At 41.9% G+C, this 20,060-nt stretch overlaps 2 protein-coding genes across 4 annotated transcripts in view; one reads left to right on the top strand and one right to left on the bottom strand.

The window, feature by feature from the left end:
- Positions 1-4,927, bottom strand: part of LOC137655831 (catenin alpha-like) — an 80,085-nt gene extending 75,158 nt beyond the window's left edge. Inside the window, exon 1 of the mRNA XM_068390004.1 lies at positions 4,723-4,927. Within this exon, the coding sequence (XP_068246105.1) occupies positions 4,723-4,836 (114 nt within the window). The 5' untranslated portion in view covers positions 4,837-4,927. The remainder of the gene's footprint in view (positions 1-4,722) is intronic.
- The window catches only part of LOC137655833 (catenin alpha-like), a 486,208-nt gene that overhangs the window by 384,961 nt on the left and 81,187 nt on the right, over positions 1-20,060 (top strand). The window lies entirely within an intron of this gene.

Genomic DNA, 20,060 nt, shown 5'->3' with positions numbered 1-20,060 from the left:
CAAGATCATGATACTGCTGCACAGTCTGTAAACTGTCAATCATGGGCAAGCGAGGAAGTACAGTGACAACCCGAATCTGTCTAGACTGTCTGGGTCGTACAGACAACTCCTTAACGGGTTGCTGAGGTTGCCCACTGCGTCACAACAAGTCCCTTCTGTTGGTTGTTGAACGTCTTCCCCGTGACACATTGACTCCGTAAACAAAAAATCCTCTAACAAGGACTAAGCTTGGACTGCATGTCATGCAACACAGCTCAAGGTCTATGGGAGCAGGTGTGGTAACAGACGGGATTAGCGGCTGAAGTGTAACCATTACCTTCCCTGTAAGCATGTTATGCTTAAATAAAAGTCCATAAGAGGTTATGCAGCTAAAGGCTCCCTCCAAATGACAGAGTCCTCAAGGGAATATCAGAAGGAGGGAGAAAAGAACTTTCTCATCTACAGGGACCTTATCCTAGAAAAGCTAAGTTCTCTGAGTGAGGGTTCACTGGTGCAAAGCAGCAGACTAGAAGGCAACGTTATGAAACTGCTTGACAGTCTAGTGAGTTGGCAACAACCCAAGATGTGTTGAGAAGCATGCGGTAAGGTATGCAGAGCATGATGTATGCAGAGTATGCTGTTATGCAGAGCATGCTGAATGCAGAGCATGCTGAATGCTGAGCATGTAGGAAGTAGAGCCTGCTGTAAGCAGAGCCTGCTGAAAGGAAAGCAGAGCGTGTGCATGGCGTTTAACATTTCTCAGAAATTCCATGACCAGTGCTAGAGTGCTTAATGCATGCTTGCATGGGGTTGAACCATGGTATGCTGAACAGCAGAGTCAGAACGAGCTGGAACAACAACAGAGGTTTCCTCAACTTGAGGGAAAACCTGAGGTTCAGACTGCATAGGCTGAACAACAGACGGAGCAGAAGGCAGGTGCAAGGGTGAAGGAGGTTGACTCCTAGCAAGAGTTGCACCCAAGGATTGTACCAGCTAAGCGGAGGACGGAGGCGGAGTAGTCCGTTCCTGTTCCTGAAAGATGAGTGGAGCATGAGAAGGTTGAGGCTGCGCAGAACAAGGTAAAGTTCTAGCAAGCTGAGGCTCCTGAGGCGCAAGTGCATGGTGTAGATGAGCTTGCCTAGATGAGGGTTGAACTCGGTGCAGCGTTGGTTGAGCAGACAGACTCACGGAGGGGAGAGGTTGTTGTACCCCAACCGAGAGTTGCACCACTGGAGGAGCAGCAAGGGGAGGAGGAGGAAGAGTGTAACTCTCCTGATCCCAAAGCAAGGGTTGCCTTAAAGAAGGCTGAGGCTGAACAACACTGTGAACAGCAAACTCCGAAAGTGGTTCAACATCGTACGCCTGGCAGATGGAGCTGCGACTGGGTGCAGCGAGTGCAGGCGGGTGCAGCACAGGCTGAACGGGTGCAGGAGGTTGGTGCACCACCGGTGCAGGCGGGTGCAGCATAGGCTGAACGGGTGCAGGAGGTGGGTGCACCACCGGTGCAGGCGGGTGCAGCACAGGCTGAACGGGTGCAGGAGGTTGGTGCACCACCGGTGCAGGCGGGTGCAGCACAGGCTGAACGGGTGCAGGAGGTTGGTGCACCACAGGTGCAGGAGGTGCAACACTCTCAGCACGACACTCACGCATCAAGTCCGAAAGCTGTGCTTGCATGGACTGTAGTAGAGTCCACAACATCGTACGCCTGGCAGATGGTGTTGCGACTGGGTGCAGCGAGTGCAGGCGGGTGCAGCACAGGCTGAACGGGTGCAGCCGGGTTGTTGAACTTTACTTCGTACGTCTGGCATAGGTCTGGACTTTACGTTAAAGAGGTCTTGAGACCTGAGACCAGCGTAACTCTGCCTTTATTTTCTCCTCTAAATCTCTTCTGCAGACGAGCAAAATAAGGGCTCAATCGTCTGCGGGTGGGAGTGACGGTCTCGGTAAGACACGCCCACAACCACCGAGGATACTTCTGTGCGCCGATCAAGGCCTGCCGAACCCTTATGCCCTTCGACATTGCTTCTCCCCTGGGCTTGGGAGCTTGCAAGAGGTCCCGGACTGGGAGGACGACTGGCGCGCACAAAAGTACCCTCACGCATAACACTGACATACTTTGCGCTAATCACTTATCACTTTGATTTCTGTTTGCACTTATTTCACTGAACTCGAAACTTTAAGTGGTTTGTACCTGAAACACGCAATTCTATCCTTCTCAAAAGTTAGTAATTGCGAAAACAGAATTACAATGTAACAGAAAAATCTAATGAAAGAAAATTCAGTGGCTGGAAAGAGACTAAACACTAGATCACTCTAGAAACGTTTAGTTTCTTCCCTTAAAGAGACTAGGGATAAGAGCAAAACGATAACGACGTTACTCGTACGCCTGGCAGGCTTGAGGGAAACGTTTATCCTCTTTCTCCCTCCGTCTCTATCTCTCTCTCTCTCTTGACTTAGAACCTGAGAGAAGAGCCCAATCATATATATCGTTAAAACATATTATTGTTAAAGGAAAAAACTGAAATATTTCCCAAAAAGAAAAGTTCCTTATTAGGATCAAAACCATTAAGTTAAGAAAGAATGAACAAAACGCTAGACACGGTTACTCTTACTGCAATGTGAAACCGTGAACATTCTTTCTCTATCGTAACGATAGAGTGCAAGTTGAAACGTTCTGAACGTCAACAACTGCCGAGACAAACAAAACGTTAGTTCAACTTTGAAAAAGTACGAGACTATCAAAGAAATTCTTTCAAAGACCTTAAAATAGCATAATATGTTAACAGGTAAAACCGAAATGACGGGCTCACGATAATTAACTTCGGTACCAAGAAAAGACCGCCTACTATTAGGAAGGTCGAATATAAACAAATATAAAAATTAATTTTAATAAGTTTATAATAAAAGGAAGTTAATCGAAGAGGCCTATAAGAGGCGGAGAGATATAAAATAAATCTATAACTTTTGTTAAGCAAAATTAAGAAAGAGAGTCTATACTCTCTTAGACACCAACACTTCCGTCTAAGGGAAGGGTCGGCCATTGAAAGGTGAACGAGAGTTCATACTCTCTTCGTCACCAAAAATAATCAAATTAATTCCAAAAGCTAACTAAGCTAAAATAGAAGTTTCCAGTAAAGCGACAGCCGAAATCAAAGAGAAATACTTCACCAAAGTCGTGAAAAAACTCCAAGAACATAAGCGTATCCCAGAACGTCTTGTCAGAAGCACGACAGAGGAATAATTGAGGAGGTGTCAACAAGAAGTACTTGAGTACCTGGCCACAGGTGGCGCTGGTAAGAACACCCCCTTCTAGTATTGTGATAGCTGGCGTATCCCTCCATAGAATTCTGTCGGGCAACAGAGTTGACAGCTACATGATTATCGGGTAAGTTTAATATTGAAAAACTATACACCCCCGATTTGTTGTTGTTCTTTTAGATTGGACCCCCTTGAAGAGGACCTCGGGCTCTTGCACTAAGGCAGCCCATAAAAAATCCCTGAGAATGGACAGGTGTACTGTATATGATTGACTTGGAGATTAAGAAAAAAGAATTAATTCAAAAGAATATTTAATTTTTGTTTTAGGGGGGGGGGTTAGGACTAAGTTTCCAAAACTGACAAGTGTAAAAGACTTTTGTTTTAGGGGGGGGGATTTTAGGACTTAAGTTTCCAAAACTGACAAGTGTATAATCCTAACTTAAAAAATAAGATTAAAAAATATTATTTATTCATAAGCGTATTCTTAAAAATTTTACATTATAAGTTTCGAAAACTTGCAAGTGTATCAGACCAACTTGACGATTAAGAAAAAAATTATCAATTCAAACAATTTTTTTTTTTTTTTTATAATTTAAGTTTCCAAAACTGACAAGTATATAAGACTAACTTGAAGACCAAAAAAAATATTAATTCAAAAGAATATTTTTTTTTTTTTAAACTTTGAAACTTTATAACATAAGTTTCCAAAACTGCAACTGACCTTATTTCCAAAAAACTTATGTTTCAAATAAAAAAAACCCTTAATTATCTTGTAGACAGTACTGTATACTGTATATTCAAATTCACAACTTCCTATTAATATGATAATGACACTATACAAGCTAATTACAGTAACAGTTATCATGACAAATTATATATCATCTGACATGAGTAAATGTATTATGTTCCTCAAAAATATAAACTTCTTAATTGTCTACACAGTTATACTGAAAACCACTTGTCTCGTTTTGGAAAGATTTCATGTTAAACTCGTCAAAAATTCTAGACAAATTTTACATCCAACACACCATGTCAACACTGGTACCAATGTGAAAAAAAAAATTTGTAGTCCATCTTGTAATAAACTTCAATTAAATTCAGTTCTAAATAACATATACCTGTACAGTACTATAGTCCATTTCTTTTAGCGAGTCATATTTGCACAGACTCACAGTGGTGCCCTTTTAGCTCGGAAAAGTTTTCTGATCGCTGATTGGTTGGACAAGATTATTCTAGCCAATCAGCGACCAGGAAACCTTTCCGAGCTAAAAGGGCACCGTTGCGAGTCGGTGCAAATATGACTCGCTAAAAGAAATGGACTATAGGCTTATACCATCGTCCATTCTCATTCCCCTGATCTTACAACTCACTACCTGGAGAAGGAGACGTCTGCTCGTCGTCTCACACCCAGCAAGAAGTGTACAGTGCTGCCATATCCAGGGAGAGGCCTAAGTGGTACACCACAAATCAAACCGATAACGTCACCTGGATAACCAAAGGCTCAAGAGTCTTCTCCACAGACATTGTGCGGATTTCCAGGTTTTTGGGGTCCCATTTCAGGACCACGGGAGCCCCGGTATTATAGTGGTCCAGTGTCATTTTAGATAAAATGGACAGCGAACCAAGTCAGCTAGGTACACTATACTAAGCTCTTAATGATTGCTTTTCTTTATTACCTCTGGACATTGATCTGAAAAAAAAGAAAAGATATTTTAATATGTAATTCATGGCATTTATGACTATAGTTCATTTCTTCTAGCGAGGCAGATTTGCACCGACACGCAGCGGTGCCCTTATAGCTCGGAAAAGTATCCTGATCGCTGATTGGTTAGAATTATCTTGTCCAGCCAATCAGCGATCAGGAAACTTTTCCGCGCTAAAAGGGCACCGCTGCGAGTCGGTGCAAATATGCCTCGCTAAAAGAAATGGACTATAGGACAAACATTTAACTAGGCTACAGCAGATATACAAAAATATCATCTAGAGATGGTTGTAATAATGTCTTAATTCATCATAAAAATGTTTTTAAAATGGGAGAGTCTGCCAAATTCATAAAAAATTTTAAACAATTACGAAATATTGTCTGTAACTTTGTCGCCAATCATTGTGTGATAGTTTGCTGGTGTAGATTTTTTTTTATGGTTTGCCATGGATGGTTTGCGGATGTAAATTTTTTTAATATTTTGAGGAAGTAAATTTTAGGATAGTTTGCAGATGTAAATCTTTAGGATATTTTGAAGAGGTAAATTTTAGGATGGTTTGCAGATGTAAATTTTTAGGATATTTTAAAGAAATAAATTTTAGAACTGTTTGGTGATGTAAATTTTTAGGATATTTTGAAGTATATACATTTTAGGATTGTTTGGAGATGTAAATTTTTAGGATAATGTAGTTTGCAGATGAACATTTTAGGATGGTTTACAGATGTACATTTTTAGGATAGTTTGGAGATGTACATGTTAGGATGGTTTGCAGATGTACATTTTCAGGATATTATGATGTAAATTTTTAGCATATTATGATGTAAATTTTAAGCATATTATGATGTAAATTTATAGGATAGTTTGCAGATGTACATTGTTTGGATATTTTAAAGATGTAACTTTCTGGGCGATTTCCGGATATAAAGTTTTACAACTGTTTGTAGATGTCAATATTCGGTTTCGACAGAGCACGAATCAATCACACGTTAGATTTCTCGTGTAAACAAACCAGTGATTCAGGAAAAGCTCTGATTCGACTCAAGAAAGGAAAGCTTATCACTCCGACAGAGGTTCCCCCGCATAGAAAACGGGAGTAGGGTAAACTACACAAAATTCTGGTCGGTTGGGAGGAGATCCCAGATACTCCTAAGAAAGTAGTTTGAGGTAAGTACTCCGTGTTGGAAAAATGTTATTTTCATTAGTAAAATAAATTTTTGAATATACTTACCCGATAATCATGTAGCTGTCAACTCTGTTGCCGACAGAAATCTACGGTCGGGATACGCCAGCGATCGCTATACAGGTGGGGGTGAACACCACAGCGCCATCTGTGGTCAGGTACTCCAGTACTTCTTGTCGACACCACCTCAATTTTTTCCTCGGTCCACTGGTTCTCTATGGGGAGGAAGGGTGGGTCAATTAAATCATGATTATCGGGTAAGTATATTCAAAAATTTATTTTACTAATGAAAATAACATTTTTCAATATTAATCTTACCCGATAATCATGTAGCTGATTCACACCCAGGGTGGTGGGTGGAGACCAGCATACATGTTAACAAAGAAGCTAAGTATCCCGTATTTTATTTTATTAGTTATTCAAAAATAACATAAAATAAATAAGTACCTGGTAAGGAAGATGACTTGAACCATTACTCTGCCTTTATTAAGTACGTCTTCCTTACTGAGCGTAGCGGTCCTCTTAGGATGCTGAACGACTCTTAGGTGCTGAAGTATAAAGGGCTGCAACCCATACTAAAGGACCTCATCACAACCTTTAACCTCGGCGCTTCTCAAGAAAGAATTGACCACCCGCCAAATCAACAAGGATGTGGAAGGCTTCTTAGCCGACCGTACAACCCATAAAAAGTATTCAAGAGAAAGGTTAAAAAGGTTATGGGATTATGGGAATATAGTGGCTGAGCCCCCGCCTACTACTGCATTCGTTGCTACGAATGGTCCCAGGGTGTAGCAGTTCTCGTAAAGAGACTGGACATCTTTGAGATAGAATGATGCGAACACTGACTTGCTTCTCCAATAGGTTGCATCCATAACACTCTGCAGAGAACGGTTCTGTTTGAGGGCCACTGAAGTAGCCACAGCTCTCACTTCATGTGTCCTTACCTTCAGCAAAGCAAGGTCTTCTTCCTTCAGATGAGAATGTGCTTCCCTAATCAGGAGCCTGAATAGGTAAGAAACTGAGTTCTTAGACCTTGGAAGAGAAGGCTTCTTGATAGCACACCATAAGGCTTCTGATTGTCCTCGTAAAGGTTATGACCTTTTTAGATAGTACCTAAGAGCTCTAACTGGGCAAAGTACTCTCTCCAGTTCGTCCCCCACCAAGTTGGACAGGCTTGGGATCTCGAACGACTTAGGCCAAGGACGTGAAGGAAGCTCGTTTTAGCAAAAAACCGAGCTGCAAGGAACATGTAGCCGTTTCAGATGTGAAAACTATGTTCCTGCTGAAGGCGTGGATCTCACTTACTCTTTTAGCTGTTGTCAAGCACACGAGGAAAAGAGTTTTTAATGTGAGGTCCTTAAAAGAGGCTGATTGGAGAGGTTCAAATCTTGATGACATAAGGAACCTTAGGACCACGTCTAGATTCCAGCCTGGAGTGGACAACCGACGTTCCTTTGAGGTCTCAAAAGACCTAAGGAGGTCCTGTAGATCTTTGTTGGTGGAAAGATCCAAGCCTCTGTGGCGGAAAACCGCTGCCAACATACTTCTGTAACCCTTAATCGTAGGAGCTGAAAGGGATCTTACGTTCCTTAGATGTAACAGGAAGTCAGCAATCTGGGTTACAGTGGTACTGGATGAGGAAACTGCATTGGCCTTGTACCAGCTTCGGAAGACTTCCCCTTTAGACTGATAGACTCTGAGAGTGGATGTCCTCCTTGCTCTGGCAATCGCTCTGGCTGCCTCCTTCGAAAAGCCCCTAGCTCTTGAGAGTCTTTCGAAAGTCTGAAGGCAGTCAGACGAAGAGCGTGGAGGTTTGGATGTACTTTCTTTACGTAAGGTAGACGTAGAAGGTCCACTCCTAGAGGAAGAGTCCTGGGAATGTCGACCAGCCATTGCAGTACCTCTATGAACCATTCTCTCGCGGGCCAGAGCGGAGCCAACCAACGTCAGCCGTGTCCCTTTGCGAGAGGCGAACTTCTGAAGTACCCTGTTGACAATCTTGAACGGCGGGAATGCATACAGGTCGAGATGGGACCAATCCAGCAGAAAAGCATCCACATGAACTGCTGCTGGGTCTGGAATCGGAGAACAATACAACGGGAGCCTCTAGGTTATCGAGGTAGCGAACAGATCTATGGTTGGCTGACCCCACAGGGCCCAAAGTCTGCTGCAAACATTCTTGTGAAGGGTCCACTCTGTGGGGATGACCTGACCCTTCCGGCTAAGGCGATCTGCCATGACATTCATATCGCCCTGAATGAACCTCGTTACCAGCGTGAGCTTTCGATCTTTTAACCAGATGAGGAGGTCCCTTGCGATCTAGAACAACTTCCACGAATGAGTCCCTCCCTGCTTGGAGATGTAAGCCAAGGCTGTGGTGTTGTCAGAGTCCACCTCCACCACCTTGTTAAGCTGGAGGGACTTGAAGTTTATCAAGGCCAGATGAACCGCCAACAGCTCCTTGCAATAGATGTGAAGTGTTCCCGAGCATTCCTGTCCGTCCAAAGTCGCACCCCAGCCCGTGTCTGATGCGTCAGAGAAGAGACGGCGGTCGGGTTTCTGAACAGCCAAAGGTAGACTTCCTTGAGAAGAAAGCTGTTCTTTCACCACGTGAGAGTAGACCTCCTCTCTTCGGAAACAGGAACTGAGATCGTCTCTAGCGTCATGTCCTTTATCCAGTGAGCCGCTAGATGATACTGAAGGGGGCGGAGGTGGCGTCTCCCTAACTCGATGAACAGGGCCAGCGATGAAAGTGTCCCTGTTAGACTCATCCACTACCTGACTGAGCATCGGTTCCTTCTCAGCATGCTCTGGATGCAATCTAGGGCTTAGTAGATCCTTGGGGCCGACGGAAAAGCCCGAAAAGCTCGACTCTGAAGATCCATACCCAGGTAGACAATGGTCTGGGATGGGACGAGCTGGGACTCCTCAAAATTGACCAGGAGGCCCAGTTCCTTGGTCAGATCCATAGTCCATCTGAGAATCTCCAGACAGCGACGACTTGTGGGAGCTCTTAAAAGCTAGTCGTCTGACGGAGCCGGACACAAGATCATGGTACTGCTGCACAGTCTGTGAACTGTCAACCATGGGCAAGCGAGGAAGTACCGCGACAACCCGAAGCTGTCTAGACTGTCTGGGTCGTACAGACAACTCCTTATCGGGTTGCTGAGGTTGCCGCACTGCGTCACAACAAGTCACTTCTGCTGGTTGTTGAACGTCTTCCCAGTGACACACTGACTCCGTAAACAAAAAATCCTCTAACAAGGACTAAGCTTGGACTGCATGTCTTGCAACAAAGCTCAAGGTCTATGGGAGCAGGTGTGGTAACAGACGGGGTTAGCGACTGAAGTGGAACCATTACCCTCCCTGGAAGCATGTTATGCTTAAATAAAAGTCCATAGGAGGCTAAGCAGCTAAAGGCTCCTCTCCAAATGACAGAGTCCTCAAGGGAATATCAGAAGGAGGGAGAATAGCACTTTCTCATCTACAGGAACCATATCCGAGAAAAGCTAAGTTCTCTCAGTGAGGGTTTCACTGGTGCAAAAGCAGCAGACTAGAAGGCAACGTTATGAAACTGCTTGACAGTCTAGTGAGTTGGCAACAACCAAAGATGTGTGACTGAGGAGCATGCGGTAAGGTATGCAGAGCATGCTGTATGCAGAGCATGCTGTATGTAGAGCATGCTGTAAGGTAAGCAGAGCATGTTGCATGGCGTGCGGCTTATGCTGCATGGGATGAGGCTCATGCTGCATGGGATGAGGCTCATGCTGCATGGGATGAGGCTCATGCTGCATGGTATGAGGCTCATGCTGCATGGGATGAGGCTCATGCTGCAAGGGATGAGGCTCATGCCGCATGCGTTGAGGAGGATGCCGCATAGTATGAGGCTCCTGCCTCATGGGTTGAGGCGGTTGCCGCATAGCATGAGGCTCCTGCCTCATGGTTTGAGGAGGATGCCGCATAGCATGAGGCTCCTCATAGCATGAGACTCCTGCCTCATGGGTTGAGGAGGATGCCGCATAGCATGAGGCTCCTGCCTCATGGGTTGAGGAGGATGCCGCATAGCATGAGGCTGCCTCATGGGTAGAGGAGGTTGCCGCATAGCATGAGGCTCCTGCCTCATGGGTTGAGGAGGATGCCGCATAGCATGAGGCTCCTGCCTCATGGTTTGAGGAGGATGCTGCATAGCATGAGGCTCCTGTGAGGTTCCTGCCTCAAGAGTTGCGTCTGCCTCAAGGGTTGAGGAGGTAGCTGCGCAGAGAGAGGCTCATGCTGTGAAGAATGCGGTTGCTGCATGCGTTGAGGCGGCTGCCTCATAGCATGAGGTTCCTGCCTCAAGAGTTGCGTCTGCTTCAAGGGTTGAGGAGGTGGCTGCGCAGAGAGAGGCTCTTGCCTCAAGAGTTGAGGCTCTTGCCTCAAGAGTTGAGGTTCTTGCCTCAAGAGTTGAGGTTCTTGCCTCAAGAGTAGAGGCTCTTGCCTCAATAGTTGAGGTTCTTGCCTCAAGAGTTGAGGCTCTTGCCTCAAGAGTTGAGGTTCTTGCCTCAAGAGTTGAGGTTCTAGCCTCAAGAGTTGAGGTTCTTGCCTCAAGAGTTGAGGCTCTTGCCTCAAGAGTTGAGGTTCTTGCCTCAAGAGTAGAGGCTCTTGCCTCAAGAGTTGAGGTTCTTGCCTCAAGAGTTGAGGTTCTTGCCTCAAGAGTTGAGGTTCTTGCCTCAAGAGTTGAGGCTCTTGCCTCAAGAGTTGAGGCTCTTGCCTCAAGAGTTGAGGCGGTTGCCGCATAGCATGAGGCTCCTGCCTCAAGGAAAGTGGAGGTTGCTGCATAGCGCTGGTACCTGGCAACTCCCAATGCGGCAGCTCACGCATGGAGGCAGGAGGAGCCTCAACATCATACGTCTGGCAGGGTGGACTGCGCAGAGGTGGAGGAGCGCTCGCAGGAGGAGGTGTGCTAACCTTCTCTGCCTGAAACTCCTGCATCAACACCGCAAGCTGAGACTGCATTGTCTGCAGCATAGACCACTAGAGTTTAAGAAAGACAACAACAAACGGAGCTACTGTCCGTTGAGACTGAGGGTCTAAAACAGCTGGTGCGGCAACAGACGGAGTTACTGCCTGTTGCGATACCACCTTGCCTCTCTGGGAGGTGTGCAGTTGTCGTACTGCAGCAAGTCCGAACTGACCCAGTGCTAATGGCACCACCTAGGAGTTGGACTTGCGCGGAAGGGACCGACTTCCACTTAAAAGCTGCAAGATTGGTCCATGGTTTCTGCGAGAAACCTCTTCCGCAGACGAGGAATAAAAGGGCTCTCTCGTCTTTGTGTGGGTGGGGTGATCACGTCGGCAACGTGTGTAGATACACCCGAAACCACGGAGGGAAACGTCTGTTCGTCGATCAAGGCCTGATGAACCCATAAGTCCTTCGACATTACTTCTCCCCTGGGCTTGGGAGATTGTAAGAGGTCCCAGACTAGGCGAACAACTGGCACGAACAGACGAACCCTCGAACGCAACACTGTAACACTTTGCGCTTATCACTTTATCACTTTTGATTTTCTGTTTGCACTTATTTCACTGAACTCGAAACTTTAAGTGGTTTGTACCTGAAACACGCAATTCTATCCTTCATTAAAAGTTAGTAGTTGCGAAAACAGTATTACAATGTAACAGAAAAACATAATGAAAGATAAATAATTCAGTGGCTGGAAAAGAGACTAAACACTAGATCAAATAAACTACGTTTAAAATCTCTCACCGCATAAAGCCTGAGAACAAGAATAAAACTCTAGAAACGTTTACCTTCTTCCCCTAAAGAGACTAGGGAGAAGAGCAAAAACGATAACAACGTTACCCGCTTGAACGAAACGTTTATCCTCCTCTCTCTCCCTCCGTCTCTATCTCTCTCTCTCTCTCTCTTGACTTAGAACCTGAGAGATGAGCCCAATTATATATATCGTTAAAACATATTATTGTTAAAGGAAAAAAACTGAAAGATTTCCCAAATAAAAAGTTCCTTTATTAGAAATAAAACCATTTAAGCTAAGAAAGAATGAACAAAACGCTAGAATCGGTTTACTCTTACTGCAACATGACACCGTGAATACTCTCTCTCTATCGTAACGATAGAGCGCAAGTTGAACGTTCTGAACGTCAACAACTGCAGAGACAAAACAAAACGTTAGTTCAACTTTGAAAACAGTACGAGACTATCAAAGAAATTCTTTCAAAAACATTAAAATAGCATAATATGTTAACAGGTAAAAACGAAATGACGGGCTCAATGTTAATTAACTTCGGTTCCAAGAAAAGACCGCCTACTATTAGGAAAGGTCGAATATAAACAAATATAAAAATTAATTTTAATAAGTTTATAATAAAAGGAAGTTAATCGAAGAGGCCTATAAAAGGCGGAGAGATATAAAATAAATCTATAACTTTTGTTAAGCAAAATTAAGAAAGAGAGTCTATACTCTCTTCGACACCAACACTTCCGTCTAAGGGAAGGGTCGGCCATTTAAAAGTGAAAGAGAGTTCATACTCTCTTCGTCACCATAATTAAATCAAATTAATTCCAAAAGCTAGCTAAGCTAATGATAAAACTTCCTGAATAGCGAAAGCTAAACTCTAGAGCAAATACATCACCAAATCGTGAGCAATAACTCCAGAATCAACAGCGTATCCATGTAGGTCTAGCCGGAGGCACGACAGAGGAAAAATTGAGGTGGTGTTGACAAGAAGTATTGGAGTACCTGACCACAGATGGCGCTGTGGTGTTCACCCCCACCTGTATAGCGATCGCTGGCGTATCCCGACCGTAGATTTCTGTCGGCAACAGAGTTGACAGCTACATGATTATCGGGTAAGATTAATATTGAAAAAACACTACTTTCGTATACAGAAATTATAAACTGTAAAGTAACAAAAGCAGGATAATAAAAGCTGCGAAATTATCTCTACTTTATCTCAATATGAAATATTCTTTGATTTTCAACAACTTATCATAATTGTAGTTGATCTAGGAGCATCTTCAATGAGACACACACAAGATCAATTTTATTACCATTACTGTACTATCTAAGCTACAACCCTAGTTGGAAAAGCGGGATGCTAAATCCAAGGGCTCCAAAAGGGAAAATATCCCCGTGAGGAAAGGAAAAAATAAATAAAAAAAACTACTGTAGATGAGAAGTAATGAAATATTTTAAGAACAGTAACAACATTAAAACAGATCTTTCAAATACAAACAATAAAAAGAGACTTATCTCAACCTATTCATTTCGCAACAATCCAACATAGGTTACTCAGAATTTCAGATAACCTGGGATAATTCTTGCCTTTCACAGCATATATCGCTTAATTCACAACATCCTTTCTATATGTGGAGCAAAACACAGTGTTGCCACGTATGAAACTTTGAAGGAATCAGAGGTAAGAGCAAGTAACTTCCCTGACCTGAAATTGATCATGCTAGTGTACGAGGTGCCGTTAGGTGATAACCGAGAGGCGAGGTGAATACAAATAAACTATTAAAAAGACATCGAGCTTATATACCAGGACTTAAGAGCAAGAACGTCACGAGAAATTCAAACAAAACGAAACATGAGTTATCAGGCTTATAGAGGTTTGTTTATCAACAGTGCAAGGAAGAGCGAGTGATAAGGTAAGCATAACCGTTACAGTGAACGAGCATATATGAAACAAGTAAGGTACACCAGCCAAAGTCCAATGAACCACTGAAGAAGTCTTTGCTACACTATAGTCAATTTTTTTTAGTGAGGCAGATTTGCACCGACTCGCAGGGGTGCCCTTTTAGCTCGGAAAACTTTCCTGATGGCTGATTGGTTAGAATTATCTAGTCCAACCAATCAGCGAGCAGGAAACTTTTATGAGCTTAAAGGGCACCCCTGCGAGTCGATGCAAATCTACCACACTAAAAAGAATTGACTATAGTTCTGTATTTCCTTGTGTACCTGTGGGATGAGAAACTCCTATCGGTGTTGGTGATTAAAGGCTAATACTGAATAACTTCCTTCCATCCACTCAGAAGCAGTGATTGGGCTAATAAGGACATGTATCCCTCTAAAGGTCTTCCACTTTCAATATGTATAACAGTAAAGGTCTTGTTGACGTCAGCCGATTGTCACTTGGGGGATGTTCAGCCCCGTTTTGCAAGTATGGAAAAACCCCTTCAGAGGTTTTATTCCAGATGTGACCGGGTTGTGGAATGATCTTCCTAATCAGGTAGTTGAATCATTTGAACTTCATTAAGTTCAAACTTGCAGCGAATGTTATGTGGAACAGGCTGACATAAGTCTCTTTTATATAGTTTATCTAAGCAACATCTACTTTAATGTTGATACTGTTCTTAAAATATGTTATTTTAATTGTTCATTAATTCTCTTGTAGTTCATGCTTATTTCTGTTCCTCCCCAAAGGAATATTATTTTCCTTATTTCCATTCCTCACTGAGTTATATCTCCCTATTGGACCTCTTGCACTTATAGTATCCTGCTTTCCCAACTAGGGCTGCACTTGGCTAATAATAATATTATCAATAATAATAATAATAATAATAATAAAGTTGATAGATCTTTATCTTTACAGTTGTCAAGAACTTCCATAAACCACAAAATTTCATCTACAATCTTTTTCACATAAAAAGAGAACATTTTCTTACACTTAAGTTTTACTGCACCACTCATGAGGAGAGCGCACGTGAGTGTAAAGTACCCTTTATGTATAATTTCTTATAGTCTGCACATCTGTATGAAAAACTGAGGTCAAAACATTCTTTGCAACATTCAAAGCCTGATTACTCGATTGTAATATCTAAAGGCTTTTCCACGACTAATTACATCAAGAGAATGAAGTTTATACAAAACTTAATTACTCGACTAAAGTATCTAAAGGATTTAAATTACATCAGGAGAATGAAGTATATCCAAAACTTAATTACTCGATTGCAATATCTAAAGGATTTTCCACGTCCAATTACATCAGGAGAATGAAGTTTATACAAGACTTCATTGACTCGATTGCAATATCTAAAGGCTTTTCCGGTTATTACATCAAGAAAATGAAGTATATACAAAACTAAATTACTCGACTAAAATATCTAAAGGATTTTCCACGCCCAATTACATCAGGAGAATGAAGTTTATGCAAGCCTTAATTACTCGATTGCAATATTAAAGGCTTTTCCACGACTAATTACATCAAGAGCATGAAGTATATACAAAACTTAATTACTCGATTGCAATATCTAAAGGCTTTTCCACGACTAATTACATCAGGAGAATGAAGTATATAGACAATTAATCCAACAAGGTCACCTATATTGGATAAATTTATCGACAAGAAGGATTTAAAAAGTTTTACGTATTTTGTTAAGATCAATAAAACAGGGTTGCCAGTTTGGCCTTTATTCAGACCAAAAAAATCTCAAATTTGTCATTTTTAAAAAATTATTTGGCCTTTAGCAATATCAAGAAAAAAAAATGTGGGCTTTAAATACTATATTTTTGGCCTTTTTCTAATAATGGGTTGGCCTTTCAAAGCTGTGGTTGATTAGAAGTTGGCCTTTTCTCATTTAGAAAATCTGGCAACCCTGCAATAAAACACACCCAAATACCGTTTTCTATATCTAGATGAAGAAACCGAGGTATAGAGGAGAGGTCAGAAGGTATATGACTAATGCTTCACTTGTCAATTGTACTGACGTAACATCAGTGGTCAATAATAATCTTTTTTTTTTATTCCATATACCTCACTGAAGTCATCTAAGACTAAGGACTGCTTATGATACCGTTAAGCAATAGAAAAATACACTACATATCAAGGAGAGCAGACTCTTTAATTTCAAAACAAAGACCGACTGTTATACCCAACACCAAGATAGACCAGGACCTTACCCAATCTCTTCCCCAAATCCTCTTGATATGGGCGTACTTTCTCACTTACATTCTACGCGACACAGATGAATATGGGCCACATTATTACTTCACGCCACAAACAATGAATTTTCAAGAGCTCGTTACAAGAAGAGCGGAACGGAAATGAACTTCGACCCACAAAGCGTGTTGTCTCCTAAGGTTTCGTCTGCAGCCCTCGTCTCTTTAAAGAGATCCTTATAGATTCTTAACACCCAGCATGCACTTAAAAGTCATACTCGAATATATATACACTAGAGGGTTTAGGGCACTGTCACGAATGCTTGAAATTTGCATATATGTAATTTTCAAGGTAATTGCACTCGGTAGAAGTCAACAACGAAAACAACACACGTATTTGAAGAGCTCAATACTTACTGAATAAAACCTAAAACTAACACTGAACACTTTCACATGCTCTCCTCACCAAGGCAATTCGCTTACTGAGACGGACTCACTTCTCTCTCTCTCTCTCTCTCTCTCTCTCTCTCTCTCTCTCTCTCTCTCTCTCTCTCTCTCTCTCTCTCTCCAATTACTAGATCATGCAATACTGTGCTTCGTCTTCTTTGCCTTTATCTGTAACGAAGAGCACATCATAACATATAAACGTTCAGAATACACATCCCGGATCTCTTTATAAACGTTTATAAATAGAACAATTATTCTTATGTAAATTAAGTAACACTAGAAAAGCACTGAGTGTAGACCTCCACCACGGCAGCTTATTTTTCAACCTTTCGCTCGACCTTAAAATTGACATGTAAATTAAGTAACACTGGAAAAGCACTTTGAGAGAACAGACCTCCGCCACGGCAGCTTATTATTCAACCTTTTACTCGACCTTGACCTTTGACATAGACTTTCAAAATTGAATCACTTTCACGTCTCAACATAATTATTAATCGCTCAAAGTTTCATTATTTTATGAGTAAAATTGTGGCCAGGAAGTTGTTCACAAACAAACAAACAGACAAACAGGTGTAAAAACATAACCTCAACCCAAATTCGTTGGCGGAAGTAATTATAGACATTAAATGTTCGCAATGCCACCAAAAGACTAAAGGCTGCAACAGTTTTGCCGATAGAACGAGTCTTAAATGAATGACAGCTGAAGTAGTAAATAAATAAACGAATCGATAGATGCGCCTACACGAACAGAGAGAGAGAGAGAGAGAGAGAGAGAGAGAGAGAGAGAGAGAGAGAGAGAGAGAGAGAGAGAGAGAGTAGAGTCAGCCGTTCGTACCTGTCTATTCCAGCAGTATTTGGCAACTCACAGAAATACCATATTAATGACATCATCATCATCATGCTCTACGTCACATCCTGGTTCATAAATTTACCTTGAATGCGTTTCCTTCTTTCAAACGAAGTCGGGAACTTCAGATTTCCTTTTTCTCTCTAAGCGATCAATACGTCTCGAATTGGCATCATCGTGCAATTTCGTACTCAAATCTACGTTCGTTTTATATTAACGATCATTTTCCAATCGGTGAAACATTCTTATACATCATAGAAGAAAGACTGTTGAAAGAGAGAGAGAGAGAGAGAGAGAGAGAGAGAGAGAGAGAGGAGAGAGAGAGAGAGAGAGAGAGAGAGAGAAGACACGCCTCCCGTTATTCATCTTCCCTTCAAGGACGGGCACGTAGCAGTGACTCACTTTCTCTCTGGCGTCCCAAGCTTTGGAACTTTCTCTGGGCTTCCGCTTTCCCTTGACACTCTCTCTCTCTCTCTCTCTCTCTCCTCTCTCTCTCTCTCTCTCTCTCTCTCATACGGTTAAGTAGCTTGCAACTAGTTTAAAGCACAGCTAGATTAGTACCATAAAGAAAAAGCTCTCTCTCTCTCTCTCTCTCTCTCTCTCTCTCTCTCTCTCTCTCTCTCTCTCTCTCTCTCTCTCTCTCTCTTACGGTTAAATAGCTTGCAACTAGTTTGAAGCAAAGCGGGATTAGTACCATAAGGAAAATTCTCTCTCTCTCTCCTCTCTCTCTCTCTCTCTCTCTCTCCTCTCTCTCTCTCTCTCCTCTCTCTCTCTCTCTCTCCTCTCTGAGACAAATGACAAAAGTATTGTATTCTTCATACATACAAATACTACAGACATCGAATAAGAGAAGTGCAATTAAGAAATTATTTTCTATCAAAGTGTTAATGGGAAAAGAATACAAAAAAAGAATTACACGAGGAATATTATTATTATTATTATTATTATTATTATTATTATTAGCTAAACTACAGCCCTAGTTGGAAAATCAAGATCCTATAAGCCCAGGGGTTCCAATTTGAACTTTAAAAATAAGCCCCCCAGAAATTAAGATCACGAGAGAGAGAGAGAGAGAGAGAGAGAGAGAGCAGAGAGAGAGAGAGGAGAGAAAGAGAGAGAGATGAAAAGTATCTGATTACTCCACAACGCATTTCATGAAAAAAAATCTGATTACTCCTGCAGCATTTCATGAAAAAAAAAATCTGATTGCTCCTGCAGCATTTCAAAATTGGAAAAAGTAGAGAAATGCACAAAACTGACAACCAACAAGATCAACAGTTGGTAGATCATATAGAGGATATTCTAACATGTAAGAAAAAGACATGAACGTGGGCAGGACAATGAGAATGGCAGATAATAGATGGACATTCAGAATAAAAGAACGGCTCCATAGAGATTCCAAATGAGAAGCAGGAGAAGGAGAGAAGACGATGGATTGACGAGCTAAGAAACAATTTACGGGTTATAGACTGGAATAGAAAGACCCATAAACAGATGCGACTGGAAGATGTTGTTTTAAAGGTTTTAAAGGCCGCTCATGAATGGCAGAAGCAATGGACAGTGACATTGCCCTAGCAAGCAGGACAATGCCCTCGAGACTGACCATATTACGTATGATCAGCTGCAAAGCCCCCCTCGCCACCCAAGCTAGGACCAAGGAGGGCCAGAAAATGCCTGCTAATGACTCAGCAGATAGACCTATAGGCTCACTCGAAACCCCCATCCTTAGCTCACAAGGATGGTGAGGTTACAGCAACCAAAGGAACTAACGAGTTTGAGCGGGACTCGTACCCCAGACTGAGGCTTTTGTCCTGCAGTGATGGTGGTGATGATGATGATGATGATACTCTTAGGCATATGCGAAGGGCGCCTAAAGGTGGAACTCAAGCCTTCTCCTATAGAGGAAATCGATGAAGAAATTGAGAGTGGAAATGCAAAGACTATTATTTTACTAATACGGCCAACAGGATAAACAAAGTTTCCTCACTGAACTATTTTCCTTGTTGGAGCCCTTGGGCTTATAGCATCCTGCTTTTGCGTCTAGGGTTGTAGCTTAGCAAGTAATAATAATAATAATAATAATAATAATAATAATGAAAATGATTGATGATGATGATGATGATGATAATGATGATAAAAATAATAATAATAAAAACAATAATAATAATAATAATTAATCTTAAGCACATCCCCGTATCTGGAAGATCATATGAGAAAGTTGTACGAGAGGTTGATGTTAGTTCAATCAACCCTTACATGAATAGTGAACACATCAATTAAAAACTATCATACAACAACCTTTTTTTTTTAAATCGTCATTATCATCACAATGATAACGGTTATTTTAATGCTGATAAATCAATAATGATAATGATAATTCATGAATCAAAAAACGAAGAATTTTGACAAACTAGTTTAAGAGAAAGAAATAATGTAATAAAGAGAAGAACTGGGTTACATGTGCCTAGCAACAAGTGTAGAGAGAGAGAGAGAGAGAGAGAGAGAGAGAGATCAACTTTAAGAGAAAGAAATAATGTAATAAAGAGAAGAACTGGGTTACATGTGCCTAGCAACAAGTGTAGAGAGAGAGAGAGAGAGAGAGAGAGAGAGAGAGAGAGAGAGAGAGAGAGAGAGAGAGAGAGAGATCAACTTTAAGAGAAAGAAATAATGTAATTAAAGAGAAGAACTGGGTTACATGTGCCTAGCAACAAGTGTAGAGAGAGAGAGAGAGAGAGAGAGAGGAGAGAGAGAGAGAGAGAGAGAGA

This window comes from Palaemon carinicauda, chromosome 16, assembly GCF_036898095.1.
Source record: "Palaemon carinicauda isolate YSFRI2023 chromosome 16, ASM3689809v2, whole genome shotgun sequence".
NCBI lineage: Eukaryota > Metazoa > Arthropoda > Malacostraca > Decapoda > Palaemonidae > Palaemon > Palaemon carinicauda.
Note: the sequence above shows the minus strand (reverse complement) of the source record. Positions and strands in the feature narration are given on the sequence as shown.